Source organism: Dendrobates tinctorius, unplaced genomic scaffold (assembly GCF_039654945.1).
Source record: "Dendrobates tinctorius isolate UK_male_01 unplaced genomic scaffold, ASM3965494v1 ptg000125l, whole genome shotgun sequence".
Taxonomy (NCBI): domain Eukaryota; kingdom Metazoa; phylum Chordata; class Amphibia; order Anura; family Dendrobatidae; genus Dendrobates; species Dendrobates tinctorius.
In genome coordinates this window covers 500,129-520,602 of record NW_027361793.1, presented here as the reverse complement: position 1 = coordinate 520,602, position 20,474 = coordinate 500,129, and the positions used below count along the sequence as shown (strand labels likewise).

Genomic DNA, 20,474 nt, shown 5'->3' with positions numbered 1-20,474 from the left:
CACTCCACATGGTCTAATCTTTTTCTATATTAGCGCATGGCCGTGCAATCCTTTTATAGACGCAGCCTTCCGGGACCTTCCTGATGGCTCAATCCAAGCTACAATAGGACCTGAGCATGTGACCTCCAACCTCCAATGAGAGGTCGTCCCACAGGCATGCTCAGGAGAAAAACAGGAGCGTCTGCTCGCCGCTGACTCATGCATGGTACAATAGCTGAGCCTGGAGTAGCAACCAGACGCCTAACATTAGCCTGGGCAAGACGCTGGGACCGACGTGTCTGCTGAGCAGGAACTTCTGCGGCCGTAGAGGAATGGGAGACCGCAGAGGACAAGGCTTGAGATTCCCCCTGTGCAGTGGGAGAACCTTGGTGCCTAACAGTAATTATGATAAAATGTAGTAAATGTACACAAAAAAAAAAAAAAATCAAATTTTTGGAATAGTTACTATATTTTAATTATATAGCTTTGTGGGTTTGGTATTCAAGTTGAGCTATTCCTGGGTTGTACAAACCTTTATTTTTGTGCTGCATTCTCTTTTTACTGGATATTTTTAATTGTCTTAATTAATTCAAAATAAAGTTTAATAGAAACATGCTTAATAAAAGTATGTGTTGGTTTCTTACATACCCATTATGGTCTATGGAGTTGTCCAGTTTTTCTTTATTTTTGCATATCAATTATCGGCAAAAAAAAAAAAAAAAAAAGGCGTTTTGATCCAAGACATGAATCAAAGTCGTCAATGCAAGTTATGGGGCCCTGAAAACGTGGGACAGTACACTGATTGCAACCATGTGCTCCCTGATTTCCACTGACCGTTTGATTGGAGAAATGTGAGAATTCTCCAAGTTCTTTTCCATACAAGAAAAAGTGATTGAAGACAAAAACTGACAGTGACTAAACCCTGATGAATATCTGATCCAGCTCACAGATTAAAAAGGGTTTGTTTTTTTTTCTTCCTTAACGTTCAAGAAAAATTTACTGATGAGGCCTAAGAAAGAAAATAATCCTGAATGCACACAAAACTGCAAACTGTGCTTTAATACTTTATTTATTTTGGACTTTTAACAGGAGCTTTTAATACACAGCAATATTCATTCAAAGAGTGAGGGGAAACATGTCTCCATGTCACTTCAGAGGTGATTTATTGGCACATGATATCAACAGAAATTGTAGCAAAACTGACCAAATCTTAAGTAGAACCTGGTCCCCTAACTGTTCCATACATATTAGGAGAAATATCATGCCAGTCTAAAGAAGAAACACCAGGAAAAGAAAGTGTTCTGGAAACCCAGGATCTAGTGCTGCAGCATAGCATTATCTCGTCACAGGTAATATTCTATTACAGTTATAAGCCACTTCCACCCTTATTGTTCCTGTAATTACTGCAATTAATGGAAATGCATCAACTTGTGACGCCAATGTCAGTTTAATAAGCCCACCCCATAGCTCCCAGGAGAGGAGCACCCAGCACCGGGAATTAAGCTATTCTTCTAGCATCATGTTTAATACATAGCTCTGATCAGAAGAGATAGCAGCGGTCACAAATATAGGTCTTGATGCTCATAAATCATTCTGTATTTAACTACTTTGTGTTACATATGGCCTATTTTTTTTTTCATAAATATGTTAGTTTGTGCCCAACAGCTAAACCACCAGGGGTCTCTGGCGCTTTAGAAAGACCCTCCGAGCTCAGCCATGAATTCATTAGGAATAGAGTACAAATCTGTATTTGCCATCATGGCAGGTTCCAGCATCCTCATTCAGGCACTTCGCATTACAGATTAGTTACAATATCTTTAAAGGGAAGCCATTAACCGGTTTTTGCTACCTAATCTGATATTAACGAGACCCTGATTCCAGTGGTGTCATTAAGGGTATGTGCACACGTTGCGGATTCGTCTGCGGATCCACAGCAGTTTTCCATGCGGTGTACAGTACCATGTTATGCTATGGAAAACAAAAACAGCTGTGCATATGCTGCGGAAAATTCAGCGCAGAAACACAGCGGTTTATTTTCTGCAGCATGTCAATTCATTGTGCGGATTCCGCAGCGTTTTTACACCTATTCCATTCTAGGGTACGCAGGTGTAAAAACGCAGGCGAAATCCGCAAGAAAAACGCAGGCATTTTGACCTGCAGATTCCGCGCAGAAAAATCTGCACACAAATCCGCAACGTGTGCACATACCCTTACTCAGCTTCTTCCTGTCGTTTTTATAAAACAAGGATTTTATCAGCAGAGAATTATCACTAGAAGACTAGTGAACCTGCTGACATGTAGTCCAACCCCGCCCATATCACTAATTGGCAGCATTGTGTGTACACTGTGCATAAGCAGAAAGCAGCCAATCAGTGGTGTGGGCGGGGTTATTCAGAGAACTGTTACATCTGCAGCAGAGTGAACCGTTTTTAATCAAAACTGCTGAAATCACTGGAATCAGGATCTCTGCCCCTACATCATGCTGCTTTCAGATGGGAGGAACAAAGACCTGGTGATAGATTCCCTTTAGAGGAGTTGTCTCAACTTCTTGTGTGGCTAAAATTTCAAAGTGCTTGAAAATACAAGCAACCTTGCAGTTTATCCTTACTTTAAAGCTCCCTCCTGAAAACAGAAATAATTTTTAATTTTATAGTGTACAGGATAGCAGGCTAGGTGACTGACCACCCGCAAGGGTCAAGAGTGGCCAGTTACCCACGTAAGGAGCATGCACCGCTAGCAGGTTCTATGCTTTACAGCCTGACTTGCGTTTTCTGACCAGCCTCGTCCCATGTGCTTCTCTCATGCTGCAGAAGTAAAGCTGCCTCCGCTATCTGCCAGGTACTGGACTGTAACCACGCCGATTGTCTAAACGTCAATCTTTAGAAGTGCACAACCCCTGGCAGAGCTGGAAGCCGGGAGCAGTGCACTCCTGGAGAAAAGATGTTGAGACAAGCCCTTTTAATAAGGAGCTAATATTACATAGAAGGAAATACAAAACTGCAATTACCTTGCATGGTCTATTTCATCTACTGTCATATGCTTCATCATTTGTATGGATAATGAAGAAACAAAATATAGAGGTACATTTGGGGGAATGGGGAAGAGGATACAAGCTACAAGTTTGTAAAGCTTGATGTAGCAGCATAATAAAGCACAGATTGGAACAATCTCCCGACATTGGCTTAATGAGAACGTGTTTTATGTCAAAATTTACAAAAACACATTTAATTTTAAGGCTGATATCCAGATCAGTCATTGACTAAAAGAATAGGGTCAGGGCCTCCCCTAGAGAAAAATGTGCAAAAACAGTTTGGTCAACAATTCCGACTTTATATTATTTTTCATTAATATTGTTGCTAAAAGGGAATCACCCATTTCACTGGATTTGCTTTCACACTCATTTACACAATCATGAGTCTGTACTCTTCTTTGGGGAGATGTATTATACTTGAATATCTCTGAACTTGTACATTTGCATGATTCGCAATTCACACCATTAATTGGTGAATAAATGCTCTAGCTCAGATTTGCATTTCAGGCTCCATTAGGACATTCTGGCACAAATCCTGTATTAAAAAAAAAGGCTGGGAAAAAATACAGCATGCACTATGATGGGACCCTACTATAGTCAATAGGGTATGTCAGACTTCGTGTCCAGCATTAGAGCATCTGGCACCAACATGTGGGACTCTCCCCTTCTCCTTCCTCCCTACCCGATCTTAAAAATAGGCAAGAGCGCACATAAATCACTAAGGCTCCTCAGCTTCCGGTTCGCACAGGACTGCTAATTCAGATTATCTGATCTAAATGGAACATACGGACATGTGAATGGAGCCTAAGTCTTCAGGTAATACAAGGAGATTGTTTTTTTTAAAATACCTCAAACTAAACCACATTCATTATTCATGGATAACCATGATTTTTTTTTTTTTTTTTTTTAGACAACACTCACCACACAGAGTGGTCATAAATCCCACATATGCTATGTGTCCCCCAAAGTATGATACATGGAACCTGGATTGCTGTATAGATCAAGGCTTCATGTGAACTTTCTTGATCTGGGAAACAGTCGCTCCATTAGAAACATTTTTGGTATCTTGTCCGACAAAACATGGGCGATCCCACTGCTTTATTCTAGGATTTAGCTTTTTCTGTATATGTTACAATTGCCTATAAAATGCTGCCATCATCTAGTAAATTCTGATTAGCCCTCATACTGTAAGATTACTATGCCATCACGTCTGGTCTGAAATGTCACATTGAATTAAGGGAATTATTTTCTTTGAATAGCTTGTCTTTTACGGATAAAAAAAACAAAACAAAAAAAACGCACTAATGGATCCAATGAGGACAACTCCAAGAAAACTTTTTAGAAAGATATTCCTGTTGTATCTGTGCTGGATTTGACACTGAGCGCTGCAGTGTTGCAGCCATTTGCACCCAAGGCTGTGTTCACCCTGCGGTCACAGGCTCATACGGCAGTAAGATCTGTAAGCATTTTCAGGACCCAATGGAAGTTGATCCGGCTCCATCGAACAAGCAGTCTTCTTAATTTACATAGATAAGACGCAGCATACATTAGTCATGTTTTCTGTAACACCTAAAACACGTAGATGCCAATGCCAGTGTGAGGGTAGCGCCACCCTAACATGAAGGTTTACTATTAGTCCTCTATCATATCTATGTTAATAAAGATGATTGCTTCCTTGTTCATTGGAGCTGCATCAACTTCCATTTTGTCTACATTTCCATGCCATGGGAGACCAGTGATCTGAGCACCGAACATCACAGGAATAGCAACGGTGAGCGGGAACATCCCTTATCTTAAAGGCCCGGGCGAAAACAGATCAGGGATCACATTATATCCTCCAATAAGAATGTGCCTTTAATGCTGTCCGGAAAAAGAAGGACTGGGAACGATGGCATTAGATCACCATGAAATGTGTTCCTGTGAGAGGGGTCGGTTGCCTCTTCCTACTATAGTAAACATGTGTGATTATTATGCAGCCAGGTGACATGGACAAACTTCTGTTGTCAATGGCCAATCACTTACTGCACGTATTTGGCCAGCTTGACTCATTACCCTAGTAGTGCAATAAGCCGATTTAAAGTAAATATTTATCTTATGTATATTCTAGTTGTAAAATGATGCATTAAACTTTATTATTTTAAGGAATTTTCCAATCTAGGACAACCCTTTTAACAGCACTAGACTGAGGAACAAGAAAAATAGTGCATAGTTACCTTCCATAATGGCACTGCACCTGCGCTGTAGGCGCAAGGGTCACCAAGATGACAATGACAATTAGGGAGGAGGTAAATATGCATTATTTTTTATTTTGTTCTGCAAACTGGTGCTCTCTAGGGGCTGTCCAGTAGTGGGTAACCCCTTTAATGTTCCTTTATAGTAACCGAAAGATTGCTTTTCTGATTCATGGCCCCTTATTACCTGTTTAGATGCAAAAGTTTAAAAAAAAAAATACAAAATTCTGGCTGCCTGCAGCCTCCTTCCACTAGTAAATGTACGCTGTACACTGCCATCATACTCAATCATTCAGTATGCAGAATATACCCGAGCTCTCACCAATGACAGCTGCAGACCAAGGAAACATCATCTTTTAAAGTGAACCTGTCACCATTTTTGGCCAATATAAGTCACAGCCATCACCTTTCAGTGCTGATACGGCCATCAGCATTATAGAATGCTGTGTAACTTTTAAAGGGAACCTGTCACCAGTTTTGGCCGTTATATCTATGCAGGAACATGTTGCTCTTAATCAGAAGATATATTAGTAGATCAAATATTGTTTGATTTATATATTAAGGTTAAAAAAATAAAAATCAAGGGAGTCATTCACATTAAAGGGGGTCCACTAAAACTCCACTACTTTTATATTAATAACCTATCCATATAATAGGTAATCCATAGAATGGTGAGAGTCCAGTGCCTCTCCCCCGATAAGCTCTTATAACCTTTAGTGAGGCCAGATGTTAACATTGTGCAGTGGCCGCTGCTGGATACTGCAGATCAGCTCGTATTGAAGAGAAGGGGAGCTGAGCTGCAGAACCCGGCAGTGGCCACTACCCAGAGTAAGGCGCTATGCTGTCCCAGTCGCTGGAGGTTGGACTCCCATTGGTCAGCGCATATCAATATACAACTGTTCTTGTATATATTAGCAGCCAAGTGGCACAGAGGTTACGCTGCAACTCCCAATATCACAATTTACCAAGCCTTGGAAATGGCAGGTCTCGCTACTTAGCAAGGCACAACATGCAGTGCAGACTTCATCTCTCTACTTAACCATAGCTCAGGTGAGGGTCTCAAACCTGCAGCCATGTGTCACCAGAATACCCAGGCTAATCTGGAAGATGCCGGATCTAGCAATAAATACTGCAAAAGGCGTGAAAATGCACAAATCTGAGAACCTAGAAAACCATTCCGAGCGTTGGTGATAAAGCAATTATGAGTTCCTAGAATGGGGATGATTCATTAAATATTTCAGAGCCACCAACACCATCTACAATGATCAGTAAGAAAAGAGAAATAAAGGCAAATGATTCCTGAGATCACGGCTAGATTGAAAACAACCAAAAACAAATATGGCCAGAATTGTTGTTTTTGGGGGTTTCTTTTTTTGCTTTTCCATACGATTGTCTCTAACAAATGACCTGAGGCACAATGTAAAAAAGGTGAAATATTTAGGTTGTGTCGTTGTGTGTAGTGACCTTAGTACCCCTTATGTTCAGGTCCACACACCAGAGGGGGAGAAAAAAAAATAAAAAAAAAGGACTTCAAAAGTCATTACCTAAATCTGCAAGACTGGAAGCATTAAACTCTGCAGAGATGACCAACAGGAACACTCATCTGACCAAAACACAAAAGGAAAAAGTTCAGCTTCTGATGTCATTTTTGGGCTATACATTATTATTATTTTTATGATGTGCTGTATGTTTTCCAGGAGGGGTTCTATCCTCTAGGTCTAATGCCACACTGAAGTTTAGGTCAGTATTCAACTGTCAAAATTAGAAATGGATGCAAAGAGAAGGAATCATAAAACAAATCTTTCCATTACATTTCCTCATCTTAATATTTGTTTCCAAATAGTGAAAATTATTATTAATGTGTGAATAATGCTACAGGCTTGTTTGCACATTACATATTTGCCATGAATTTAAAAAAAAAAACAAAAAAAAACAGCAAAGTGAATAAGATTTCTGAAATCTTGTGCACATGTTATTTTTTCCTTGCAGATTTAAAGACGTTTCATACCTGCAGCATGTCAATTCTTTCATGTTTTTGCAGCATTTTTCATCCATTCTAATGAATGACAAAATACATGCTTTTTTATGCCTCTTTGAAGCGTTTTTTTATGTATTGTTTTTCCTGCCAAAAGACAAGTATATTTCTGCACCAAAAATACAACATGTGCACTAATCATAAAAGTAACAATTGACTTTGCTTATGTAAATCTCAATATATAATACTTGATGCCAAGTTACAAGAATTGTGCTGAAGTCTAAGAAAACAATAGAAATCAAAAGCTAAAAAGGTTTGCTTAGGTTTTGAGGGTCATTGGTAGAAATGGCTAACACTGGATGTCTTTGGGTCACTCTATATTCAATAGCTGCCAAATTACACATTGAAGTTTCCAAATCAGTCCAAAAATATCAGAACTGTGTTCTTTCTATGATCGCTAAAAGGAAGAGCTACAGAGGCCGTGTCCTGGACCCCCTGTTGTAAAAATGTATCTTTGGTGTTCCAATGGTAAGCAACCACCCCCACAGCAGAAGGTATATAGTCAGAAGATATTTGGGGTTGCTGAACTATAAATTACCTTACAATCTTATAAGTATATGCACATGGGGCAGATTTCATACATCTGAATTAGGCTGTTTTTTTATAACGAGTATATCTGCAAGACCTATTGAGTGGAGACAGAAATTTCTTCAACACATCTGCCATGTGTTAATTAAAAAATTAATACACTACATACTTGACTATGGTAGAAATTAAATGTCATTGCTCTAGCTACGAATACATGACCACATTATGGTGTGGAATAAGGGTGAAGTTGAGCTCATAAATGTCATAGACCCTTTCATTTCATTTTAAGACATCCAAGAGTCCAAAAAACTTAAGTCAATTGGCTAGAACTGCTCCAAAGCAGCAGGAAGATCACATATGATCAAACAACTTGTATCACTATTTATTTTAATGGTCAGAAACAAAAAAAGAACAAAATGAAGTGACTCAAATGACATTGATCCTCTTCAGTTTATTAAGTGGCCCCCCAGGGGCTCATGGAAGTCTGGGAAGGCTCAATGGTTCTGTTCAGGGACTTTTGCTGTTGGTTCCTCATTCAGAATAGTGCATGATTGACTCCACGTAGTTGCCTGGGAAAAGCCCTGTCACCCCATTCATGACTCCCTCATACCACCCATCGTCGTTCTTCTTAATGACATAGATGATGGCTCCTTCCTGAAATGAGAGCTCGTCTTCTTTATCTTTCGAATAATCGTAAATTGCCACAACTAGGAGGGAATACAAAGAAATGTTGCATCAAACTTTTGGGTCAATGAAACTACAGAGTAATCTGTAATGGTAGAATCATGCAGTGACTGTACACAGGAGTGCGGAAATCCACAAAACATTTAACACATGCGTATTTCTGACTAAACTATCAGCAGAATATATCCACCACGCCTGGACTTGGTCTTTGAGAAAAAGAAAATGAAGCAGCACACACTAAAAGTTAGTATATGCGGTGGAAGTTGCAGCCCAACAACCCATAAAATGCAATAATCCAAAAACAGCGGCCAGGACTCAATAATGGGTATCAAAAAAGCAATGATAATGCGTTTCTTGGCTCACGTGAACAGGTGGAAACGTTTCGGTTCAAATGACAAAGGCCCATTTGAGCTAAAAATATTGCCAGCTCTTCACATGGGGCAATGAAACCATTCACTGTACTTTTTTATACCTATTTTTGAGAGGGTTTTTTTTGGACTATTGGGCTTGATGTCTGCTTGGCTGACATTTCTATCACGTGAATCAGTATTCTGAACAAATAGATCAGCCTCCCATCATATCGGAATTCTGCTCTTATGAACAACTAGTGTGTGAACTACAGCGAAACAATTACACCTAACAAAGCAGCCCACCTCCTGCGTCTGTGCAGTCTCATGGCACATCACCTCCTCCTACCGCTCCGCTAACAATCAGGTCCAAGCCATAGACCCTTGACCCCCAGCCAAGAGGGAACATGTGACGCCGTGAGACTCAAGAATACCAAAAAGTGGTACTTTTTCAGCTGTCTTCAGTTATTACTCTAATGCTATATTTTAACCCTTTCCTGACAGCCCAATGATGTACAATCTCTGCTCTGTGATCACCTGTTTTTATTAAATAAGTCATAAAACACAAATCTTGACAAACATTTCAAGGCTTTGTATTGCTATTGGCAACAAAATGCAATGAGGCAAAAAAAAAAACCCAAACTCCTGTCAGTCCTTAACCCCTTTTCTCCTCCAGAATTCTTCATATTTTGGGCTTTCATTTTTCCCTACTCTTCTTCCAAGAGTCGTAATGTTTTCAATGATCTTATCATAATGAAAGAAAGCTGAAGCAGACTCCAATATCTTCTTGGTATGAACACGGAAACATTCAGTCATTAGACAATAGTCTAGTATGGTACAAGACAGTAAATACAGCCAATGATTTTTTTGTTGCTGTTGTAATTTTGATACTATTCATTTTCCCACAAAATGTACAGAAAAAAATCCAAGTGGGGTAAAATGGTGAAAGTAAAAAGATCCATTTTTTTAACTTAATTTTTATGGCGCAACATTCAAAAAACAACAGTTCTTTCTAGCAATTTAGATTTTTTTTTTCTCTTTATGGTATTTACAGTACGGGTTGCTTAATTAAAAAAATGTTGCTACGCCAGACTCTTACAAATGCGGTAATTGTAATTTTTTTTTTATATTTGTTTTCTTTATATTTAAATTGGGAGAATGATACAAACTTTTAGTTATTTTTAAAAATAAAAAAGAGTCTACTTTTTTTTCTTTTAGACTCCTTAGGGGACTTGAACCTACGATCATCTGATCCATTTAGTATTGCAGTGTTCAATGAATATTGTGGCTTCATATGAAGTCCACCCTGTGGTAGGCTTTACAGGAGTACCTTGATGGTGTCAAAATGAGCTTTCAGCAGGTCCTCGGGTCCATCTGCACTTTGCAATCACATCTTGGAAGAAAGAGAGGCGATGTGGGCACAGAACAGTACCATCCCTAGGATTCACACCACTAACTGTAGCTCTCAAACATAGACAGGGTCATTTAAGGTGTTAGCAGCAACAGAATATAGTTCCACTTGCTGCTGTTTGTTAATCCTGTTGCTGCTGTTAGAGGCAGATATAGACTGTATTACACAGCTGGCATCTGCCATATGTGCAGCTCGCGCCATACAGCTAAAGTGTGATTTACATGTACATCACAACTCAAAAAGGGTTAAAGGAGTGGCCATTTAAAAATTTTTAACATGCTATAAACCACTGAGTTTTGGCTCTAAACCCATTAACTAATTTCATAGATACAAATCTTCAAGATTTTGTTGGATGCAGGGAGCACTGCATACAATATTTAACCGCTTTCTGGCATTCACCTGGCTGTGTCCACTTCTGCCTAGGAAGTAAGGACCTCCTAATGCATTAGCTATAAAGTCACCTGCATCTCCCCTTGCGTGGACAGAGACAGTGGACGGCCACGAGGCAGTCATATGAATATATCCCGTGATTTCCACCATCTTTATTCTGATGGACATGGAGAGTTCTGAGTCAAAATGCTAATTATGCAAATTGTCTCTTCAGAGAGGAAGAGGACTAGAACTCTAGTGCCACCTACTGGAAGTAGCAATCCTAAAAGTCAATGTCGACCCTTTAACGAGCCTTGTTACATGACTTAGGATAAAAGCCAAGCCAGAATCTCAATTTGCAGACACTGTTTCATGGTACTGCCCCTCGTCAGTGCCAAGTGTGAGATCTGGTTTGGCTGTGAGAGGCGTCTGACCGATATCCAAGAAGTATCATTTCTCCTTGCGGAGAATGACATGCTAAGCATGCCGTGATGAGGAGTCTTAAAGCCGCAATGCTTCTCTGGGAAATATGCTAATTATGCAAATTGTCTCTTCAGAGAGGAAGAGGACGAACTCTAGTGCCACCTATTGAAAGTAGCAATTCTGGCTTGGCTTTTATCCTAAGTCATGTAACAAGGCTCGACATTGACTTTTAGGATTGCTACTTCCAATAGGTGGCACTAGAGTTCTAGTCCTCTTCCTCTCTGAAGAGACAATTTGCATAATTAGCATATTTCCCAGAGGAGCATTGCGGCTTTAAGTCTCCTCATCTCGACATGCTTAGCATGTCATTCTCCGCAAGGAGAAATGATACTTCTTGGATATCCTTAAAATGAAAATTTAGGGTGAATAATGAGGGGGTTCACAGCATCCTGGCACAAAACACAATTTATGGCATATAATAATATGACTGGACAGTTGCCAACCATTTTAAAGCCAAAATTGTCTGTCTTTTTAAATACATTTACCCACCAGAAGTAGTTACGGCATATTGATAGGACATAACTTTTTGATTGCAGCTCCTTCACGGTTGATCTACCGACCTGGGTAAACACTTATGCCCCACTCCACAGTGTAGTATAAATGCTAATGTCGTTTTGTCTGCAGTCCGGCGTAAACAACAGATCAGTCTGTCAGCTCTCAAGTTAAAGGGAACCTGTCAGCAGTTTTGGCAGCTATAAGATGCCTTTCAGGGCTTATCTACAGTATTCTATTATGCTGTAGATAAGCCCCCGGTCCAACCTGAAAGATAACAAAAATACGTTTTATTATACTCACCCGGGGACGGTCCGGTGTAGTCCAGTCCGATGGGTGTCGCAGCTCCAAGTCTGGTGCCTTCCATCTTCTTGCGATGACGCCCTCCTGCTTGCTTCATCGCAACCAGGCATTGCGCTCCTGTGCAGGCGTACTTATCCTGCCCTGTTGAGAGCAGAGTTAAACACTGCAGGCGCAGGAGCGCGATGCCGGGTTGTGATGAAGCAAGCAGAAGGGCGTCATCGCAAGAAGATGGGAGACACCAGACCCGGAGCTGCGACACCCATTGGCCAAAACTGCTGACTGGTTCGCTTTATTGGTTCCCTGTGCATTCAAGACTTATCTCAAAACCAGCGTGACAATCTTTTCACATACCCTTCTCTAAGTAGGTCCTAGGTGCCCAAGGAGGGTCTTCTTCAGCATACGGGTCACTGTACTCTACTACTGCAGCTTCCTCCTCTTCATAGTTTTCCGGAGGTGGAGGCGGTGGGGGAGATTCATCAAATACAGGTTCTTCTGCAGGAGGAGGGGGAGGTGGAGTCTCGGAAACTAATTTGACAGAAATGTGAGAACAAATTATGCAAGAATATAAGGTGTACTGACTATGTATATTGAGGTTTTTACACAAATATAGTTGCAGCACCTAACACACTTTAACACAGATAAGTCACCAGAAATCACAATACATACATACATACATACATAGAGTCCAGCCAGAGCTCAATACTCATTTTAACAGCCAGGTAAAGTTTCCAAAAGGACTATACAGCCACTCTAACACACATTTTTAAACTTCATACACAAGTCTATGAGGTCTGTTTAATAATGTATGATATTTGGTGACACAGTAATCATAATTTTCAAGAAATAAAAAATATAATCTGGCTATATATATGTATTACCTGGAGACAATGTTAGGATAGAAATGAATTACGCAGGAGGTAATATGTAATTTCTATGTTACTAAGCAGGAGATAAATTAATATACTTTGGCTACGGCACTAACTTAAAACATGGTCATTTAATAATAAATTAATTTCTGGGTGTAAATCCTATTTAAAAGTTCAAACAAATAAGGCTAGTTTCACACTAGCGCTTTTGAGCGCAGTGACGGCCTGCGCACTGCCGCTGCTAAGCCCCGCCCCCTGCCGCGCCTCCGCCGGTAGCTCCGCCTACCGGCGCATGACGCTGCATGCGTCCTGCGTCCCTATCTTTATCACTGGGGGCGCAGGCCGTCCTTTTGACGGTGCGCCGACCTGCGCCAAACGCAACCTGCTGCAGTTTGGTTGCGCTCGGCGCACCGTCAAAAGGACGCACGCGCCGACAAACGCATACTGCGCACGGCCTGCGCCCCCAGTGATAAAGATAGGGGACGCAGGACGCATGCAGCGTCATGCGCCAGTAGGCGGAGCTACCGGAGGAGGCGCGGCAGGGGGAAGGGCTTAGCGGCGGCCGTGCGCAGGCCGTCACTGCGCTCAAAAGCGCTAGTGTGAAACTAGCCTTAAAATACACATGTATTCTCACAAAAAAAAAAATATATATATTACATAAAAAAGGTTATGTCATAATATACCAGATAACGGAAATATTGTTTTTCATTCCAGATCGTTCTGTGAAACAAGATACAGGGTTTTATCAGAAGATACCAAAAGAAAAAAAAAAATTAAAAGAAGAAAAAACAAAAACAAGCAGTAGCTGTCATTCTAACTAGTGGATAGACATTTTAAGTCACAGAAACTTACTGTTTTCTTGAACTCTAGCCACGAATCCCATCAGAGGTAACTGTGGGGTTACCTGTAGTATAGAGGGAGGTGGAGGAGCATGCGATACTGTGAGGAAAGGAGAAACTATCAGTGAACACCATTCACACTGAACCTAAGCAGAATACGGTCATCACTTTAGTCATTACAAGAGGTTAACTAGGATTATTAAAAACATGAGCCTATGGTGCAATACCAGACAAAGCTCCTGGACACAAATGTTTCTATTATTGGAACAAAAGTTACTTTTTTCTTATTCTTCACAACCACTTAAAGGGAATCTGTCAGTACGATCACCCTCCTAACCTGTCTACATGGGCATGTAATTCATAGGAAGCTGAATAATATGATACATTGATACCTGCAATCTGATGTCTTACTCCAGGGAAATAAATGTTTTTTCTTATATGTAAATGTGCTGTTCAGGATTATAGGCCAGACACTGATCTGCATGAGACTCTGCCGCCAGAGATTATTGTAAATGAAAGGGGACGTTACCAGTGTGCGACAAGTAACTAACACAGAAGAGTAGTAATGAAATTTGTATTCTTATAAACACATTTACTGCAGCTCTCACAGCTCTGCTAAATAGTAACAATTTTACAATACTCTCCCCCTGTGAGATAGAATCTGAAGCTGGGGGGAATCTGCAGATGTGTCAGATATAATCACACACAGCTCTGCAGTAAGATCAGGAAAGCAGAGAGCGGCCATTACATATCACACTGCCTCCGGAGATTATTTTAAAGTAAAATGTGAGAGTTGACAGATTCTCATGCAGATCACTGTTCGGCTCATAATCCTGAACAGCTCATTTATATACAAGAAAAACGTTGCTTTCTCTTGGATAAAACATTGGATTGCAGGTATCATTTTATTGAACTTAGTAAGAGCAACCCTCCTAAGCCTTTATATTGGCATGTAGGCATACAGACAGATTCCCATTAAAGGCGTTTTCCAGTTATTTTATACTTATGACCCATCCTTAGGATTGGTCATCAATATAAGGTCAGCTGTTATGACATCTGGTGCTGCTATTTAATTTTTTTTACACTGCCTCCACCAGTCACTGTTTAGTGGCTGTGGTTGGGTACTGCAAAGCAGCTCCTATACTCTTCAACATTTTATTTAGTCTCACTCACTTACGGTATATAGCGCCATTAGTTTACTCAGCACTTTACAGACACCATCATCTCTGTTCACACTCTATTACTCTATCAGTAGGTCTTTGAAGTGTGGGAGGAAACCTACACAAACATGGGGAAAACATACAAGCTACTTGTCTATGATGTCCTTGGTGGGATTTGAAACCAGGACCCCAGCGCTGTGAGGCTGCAGTGCTAACCACTGAGTCGCCGTAAGTCAATCTGCATTACCCAGCAGCAGCTAGTAAACAGTGAATGGACTGAGGGTGTTATACTCCTCAGCGCCAGGAAAGGTTCATTGTAGGATGCTACATTATTACAGAAAAAGTAAAGTAGACTGCTTATGCCTGCTTTTTTTTCCCCTTCATCTTTTTGGGGGCTGTTGGGTTCTTTTTTACCATGATCCTTTTTACAGAGTGGAATATATCACTTATTCAATGCAATGTCAGTTACTGCACTGTAACAGCCAGAGAAACCGAGGGAACTCAAACTAAGTACAAATTGTTCTGGATAACAGGATTATTTTCTAACACTCATAAAGCAGGTAGTGAAGACAACAGAACATTTATTAAAAAAAGAAAATGGCCAATGATATTTTGCTGTACGGTTCTGGGAACTGAAAATAGGCATAGGTAAGTAAAACTGCTCTAGAAATCTAAAAATATTACATATATATAATTATTAAAAAACTGTCACTGCAAGTACTGAAAAAAATATTCAAGTGTGACCATTCATGACGGTGAGAGACTCTCAAATGGCAATCTGCATTTTGGGTGCATAGGTAAACACAAATGGCCTCCTATATTGAAGCCATTTTGGAAAAATAGGGGCTCTTATCTTCTATCCTGTGTTGAAAAACAGGAACTTGGACTATTGTAGTTATGGGCATCAAAGATACTTTTCCCCGTTTATATATCTACTAGCTGAAGAGCCTGGCGCTGCCCGGGCATAGTAACTAACTGTGGTTAGTTATAGCAAATTATAATTATCCTCCATCCCATAGTCCCGTGCCCATATACCCAACATACATATCTCCACCATCCCATAGGCCCGTGCCCTTATACCCATCACACATCCTCCATCCCATAGTCTCATGCCCATCATACATATCCTCCATCCCATAGTCCCATGCCCATATACCCATCATACATATCCACGATCCCATAGGCCCGTGCCCATATACCCATCATATATATCCTCCATACCATTGTTGAGTGCCCATATACCCATCCTCCATCCCATAGTCCCATATACCCATCATACATATTCTCCATCCCATAGTCCCATGCCCATATACCCATCATACATATTCGCCATCCCATAGTCAAGTGCCCATATACCCATCACACATCCTCCATCCCATAGTCCCATGCCCATATACCCATCATACATATCCTCCATCCCATAGTCCCATGCCCATATACCCATCATACATATCCACGATCCCATAGGCCCGTGCCCATATACCCATCATACATATCCTCCATCCCATAGTAGAGTGCCCATATACCCATCATACATATCCTCCATCCCATAGTAGAGTGCCCATATACCCATCACACATCCTCCATCCCATAGTCCCATATACCCATCATACATATTCTCCATCCCATAGTCCCATGCCCATAAACCCATCATACATATTCGCCATCCCATAGTCGAGTGCCCATATACCCATCACACATCCTTTATCTCATAGTCCAATGCCCATATACCCATAATACATATCCTCCATCCCATAGTCCCGTGCCCATATACCCATCATACATATCCGCCATCCCATAGGCCAGTGCCCATATACCCATCACACATCCTCCATCCCATAGTCCCATGCCCATATACCCATCATACATATCCTCCATCCCATAGTCCCATGCCCATATACCTGTCATACATATCCTCCATCCCATAGGCCAGTGCCCATATACCCATCACACATCCTCCATCCCATAGTCAACCATTGTGACAACATGAGGGGCGGGGCTTGATATGCACATACTTTTTCCTCAGTATGTAGATAGGGGCAAAATTGTTTGGTGAATTGGAACGCGCGGGGTTAAAATTTCACCTCACAACATAGCTTAGGACACTCTTGGGGTCCAGACGTTTGACTGTGCCAAATTTTGTGGCTGTAGCTGCGACGGTGCGGATGCCTATCCCGGACATACACACACTTGAGCTTTATATAATAGATAGGCACAGTAAGTCAGATAATTACAGTAGGCCATTACAATAAGTGAAGAGGATGTGTCTGTAATGTAGCCAAGTCAAGTTCTTTTATGAGAAGTGGCTGCAGAAACAAGTAGGAAAAAAAACATTTCCGCTACCGGATCTTTGCTTTGACTGCGGTTGTTAGAGGCAGGTAGCAGCTATATAACAGTCAAGACTAGTGATGTGCGGGTATACTCGTTGTTCAGGTTTTTCCGAGCATGCTCGGGTGATCTCCAAGTATTTTGGTGTGCTCGGAGATTTAGTTTGTGTCGACACAGCTGCATGATTTGCGGCTACTAGACAGCCTGAATACATGTGAGGAATGCCTGTTTGGTAGGGAATCCCCACATGTATTCAGGTTGTCTAGCAGCCGCAAATCATGCAGCTACTTCAACAAAAACAAAATCTCCGAGCACGCCAGAATACTCTCGCTCATCACTAGTCAAGACCTTCACTGTATAGTGATGGCTTCCCCAGGATGTACTATTATGGGCTGGGAAGCTAAAGGGGTTGCCCACTTTCTCCACAAACTGACCAGCACATCTTCCCATATAGCAGCCGTTGGTGGAAGCTCTTCCACCACGTGACAAGACTAGCTTATCAGCCTCCTCCAATTGTATAACACCTCACATGTGAAAGCAGCATTCCTACTGGAGGAAGCCTGATGGACTTGTCTGGTCACACACTCCTCCAACACCAAGCAATGCATGTACAAAACAGAAGAAAGCTGCGCTAAGCAAAAAGAGGACACCCTCTAAATTATACATTGCATTTCTCTGCTAGACCCTACAAACACAATTTAACTGGATTAATTAAAAGCAACGCACCTGTGTCTAGATTATTGCAGCTATATACTTGTTTGGTTGCCCGTTGTGTTCATGTGGTTCCCTCTTAGAATGCCCAATGCTGGTGGCCACAGTCAGTAGCTCATTACTACCCTCTGAGGAATGATTCTTTTTGGCTATCCTGCATAACAGCAAAAGTATCAGCAACAGCAACCTAGAGGAAGCTTTTTTTTTACCAGAAAAGCAAACACTAAAGTAACCACCTTTCATAACGTCATGTGAGCCCTGTAAGAGCCAGTGCCGTCATCGCTGGACAGGCGTTGGCACTGGAGGGGAGTATAGGCTATTGTTGTTTTATAAGGGGAGATATAGTAATTGAGAAAAAATTGGCCAAATAGTAGACAACTTTAATTTTTTTTTTTCATTCTTTCCCCTCGACAACTTAGCTTATTCAGATGTTTGAGACTTTACCAAATGTGAGAATGCTGCTATTTTCTGTTTGACCACATTTTATATCCTGGATTTCAGAGTTTTGTCTTCATTTTTGTAGAAATGTTTCCATTACAAGAAAGAATAAAAGGGGTGAGAGGGGGTAACCCTGTCTCGTCCCATCTCTTATATCGAAGCTAGGGGAAAGTTCATTGCTAACCTTCAGCCTAGCTGAGGGTTATTGTAGAGGGGGGAAGCAAAATTTCATCTATCTTTGTTCCATGAACTTCCAATTGACACTGTCAAATGATTTTCAGTACATGTTGGGAAAAAAAGTGGTTTGTGTGTTTCTTAGTTTTGATAGACACTGGAGAGATATCTTAATCACCCATCCTTAGCAGAAGGATCAGCGAGTCAAATACTATACACTCATTTGAAAAAACCCACTTGACCTATTCCAAGCAGGATAAGTTCCTTGAACACTGGAACTTGTATGAATATCAAAATAGGATCATATTCCATAATTTACCAAAACTCACTGCCTGTTCCAAATAAAAAACAAATAAATAAATGTTTGTATCTTTCACAATCACACGTTACCAGACTCAGCCTTGCTTAAGCCCATGTTACACTAAACAATGTCCCAGCGATCCCACCAACGATCCGACATGATGGGATCGCTGGGACATCGCTAGGCTGATCGCTGGTGAGCTGTCACAAGACAGGACCAGCGACGCTGGTTTGTAATGTAAACGTCGGGTATCCAGGAGCAGCGTGACTCCTGGATACCCGCTGCTTACCTTGGAAACCGGCGTACACGCTGGTTTCCAAGGTAAACATCAGGTATCTAGGAGCCGCGCGACTCCTGGATACCCGACGTTTACTTTGGAAACCAGCGTGTACGTCGGTTTTCAAGGTAAACAGCGGGTATCCAGGAGTCGCTGATCGCTGGACTCTCGCTGCCGCACGCAGTGATGCGCGCTGGGGCGCGGGAGACCAGCGATCAAAAACGGCCCAGACCGCTTGAGCACGATCAGTGATAACCGGCAGGGGGGCCGGTCGCTGATCCCCGTCACACACAGCGATCTCGCTGGTGGGACCCTTAATGTGAGTATCTGCTTATTCTCCCCTTCCTTCCCCTCTCCATCAGCCCACCTTTAGTCTAATGCCTTTCTCTTTCACAAGTGATCTTTCAATGAAACAATATTCCTAGAAATACTTTCCATCCCGTTCCTGGTGTCACTGAACACATATGGCCAAGCTAAGCAATGGTAAGAGCCAATATGAAAGAAAAGGTGTATGGCCCTTGATCTTTTGTGAAAATAAAAGTGGGGATCTGTACAGAGGGAAGGCGACTGGATCGTTTAAAAGAACGGAAAACGGCATGTTGTCTGACATTTTCCATGTATAGGAAAACTCATTAATACATGGGAGGTGACGTATTGCAGCACGTCCATTACAAATCTGTAATAATAGCATTCACATTTAGCATTTTAAACCTAAGGTTTTTCAAGACATTTTGACTCCACAAAAAGTCTAAAGGTTCCGCAATTTCCTCCAAAACATAAGTTGGTAAATAAAAGATCAGAAAAGAGAAAACATGCCTTTTTAAACCTAGGAAAAACGATTTTTGTCTTGTTTGCACTGCACGTTATGGGAGTAGGTTAGAACCACAACCTCAGGGTACACCCAAATTATCCCAATTCTGCTGTACACGTCTCTGACCTAGTCAATTTTTTCAAATCTTGTGTGTCATTTTATGTGATTTTGTGTAATCACTGGAATGCTACTACAGTGATTCTGCCATTGGATTTTTTGACACTTTGTACTTTATGTTAGTGCTAAATTTGTAAATTCAGGTCAATATTATTTTCCCTTTATGGTTATGGTTTCAAGCTTAAATAGTTCATCAGCAATTTTTTTTTTTTTTTGGGGGGGGGGGGGGGGCAGGGGGGAGACACGATTATTGAAGTTTTCTGATATATAAAGTACCCCTCAAACAAGACCCTGCTTTAAAAACTGCATCCCCCAAGGTATTCAAGACTGCATTAAAGGGATCCTTTTATGTATATATAAAAAACTGCTATTAGGCCTCATTCATCCGTATTTAAACTCGTACATGAAAAAATGGTACCGGTGTCAACAGTGTTTCATCCGTGTGATCGTTTTTACGATCAGTGTTTTTAATAGCTGGATAAAGAAATAAAGAAATTCAAAGCTTCTCCTATACTTTGCAATGTGAAATACATACGTACAGTACACGTGTTTTTCACGG

The 20,474-nt window shown here is 41.1% G+C and overlaps 1 protein-coding gene across 30 annotated transcripts in view; it reads right to left on the bottom strand.

Annotated features, from left to right (window-relative positions):
- Window positions 1-1,027: 1,027 nt before the first annotated feature.
- The window catches only part of ABI2 (abl interactor 2), a 152,383-nt gene continuing 132,936 nt past the window's right edge, over window positions 1,028-20,474 (bottom strand). For all 30 annotated transcript variants that reach the window (XM_073541831.1, XM_073541832.1, XM_073541838.1 and 27 more), the window contains 3 exons: window positions 13,612-13,698; window positions 12,245-12,418; window positions 1,028-8,511 (listed from right to left, as the gene is read on the bottom strand). In XM_073541831.1, coding sequence (XP_073397932.1) covers window positions 8,336-8,511; window positions 12,245-12,418; window positions 13,612-13,698 — 437 coding nt within the window. In that variant the 3' untranslated portion in view covers window positions 1,028-8,335. The remainder of the gene's footprint in view (window positions 8,512-12,244; window positions 12,419-13,611; window positions 13,699-20,474) is intronic.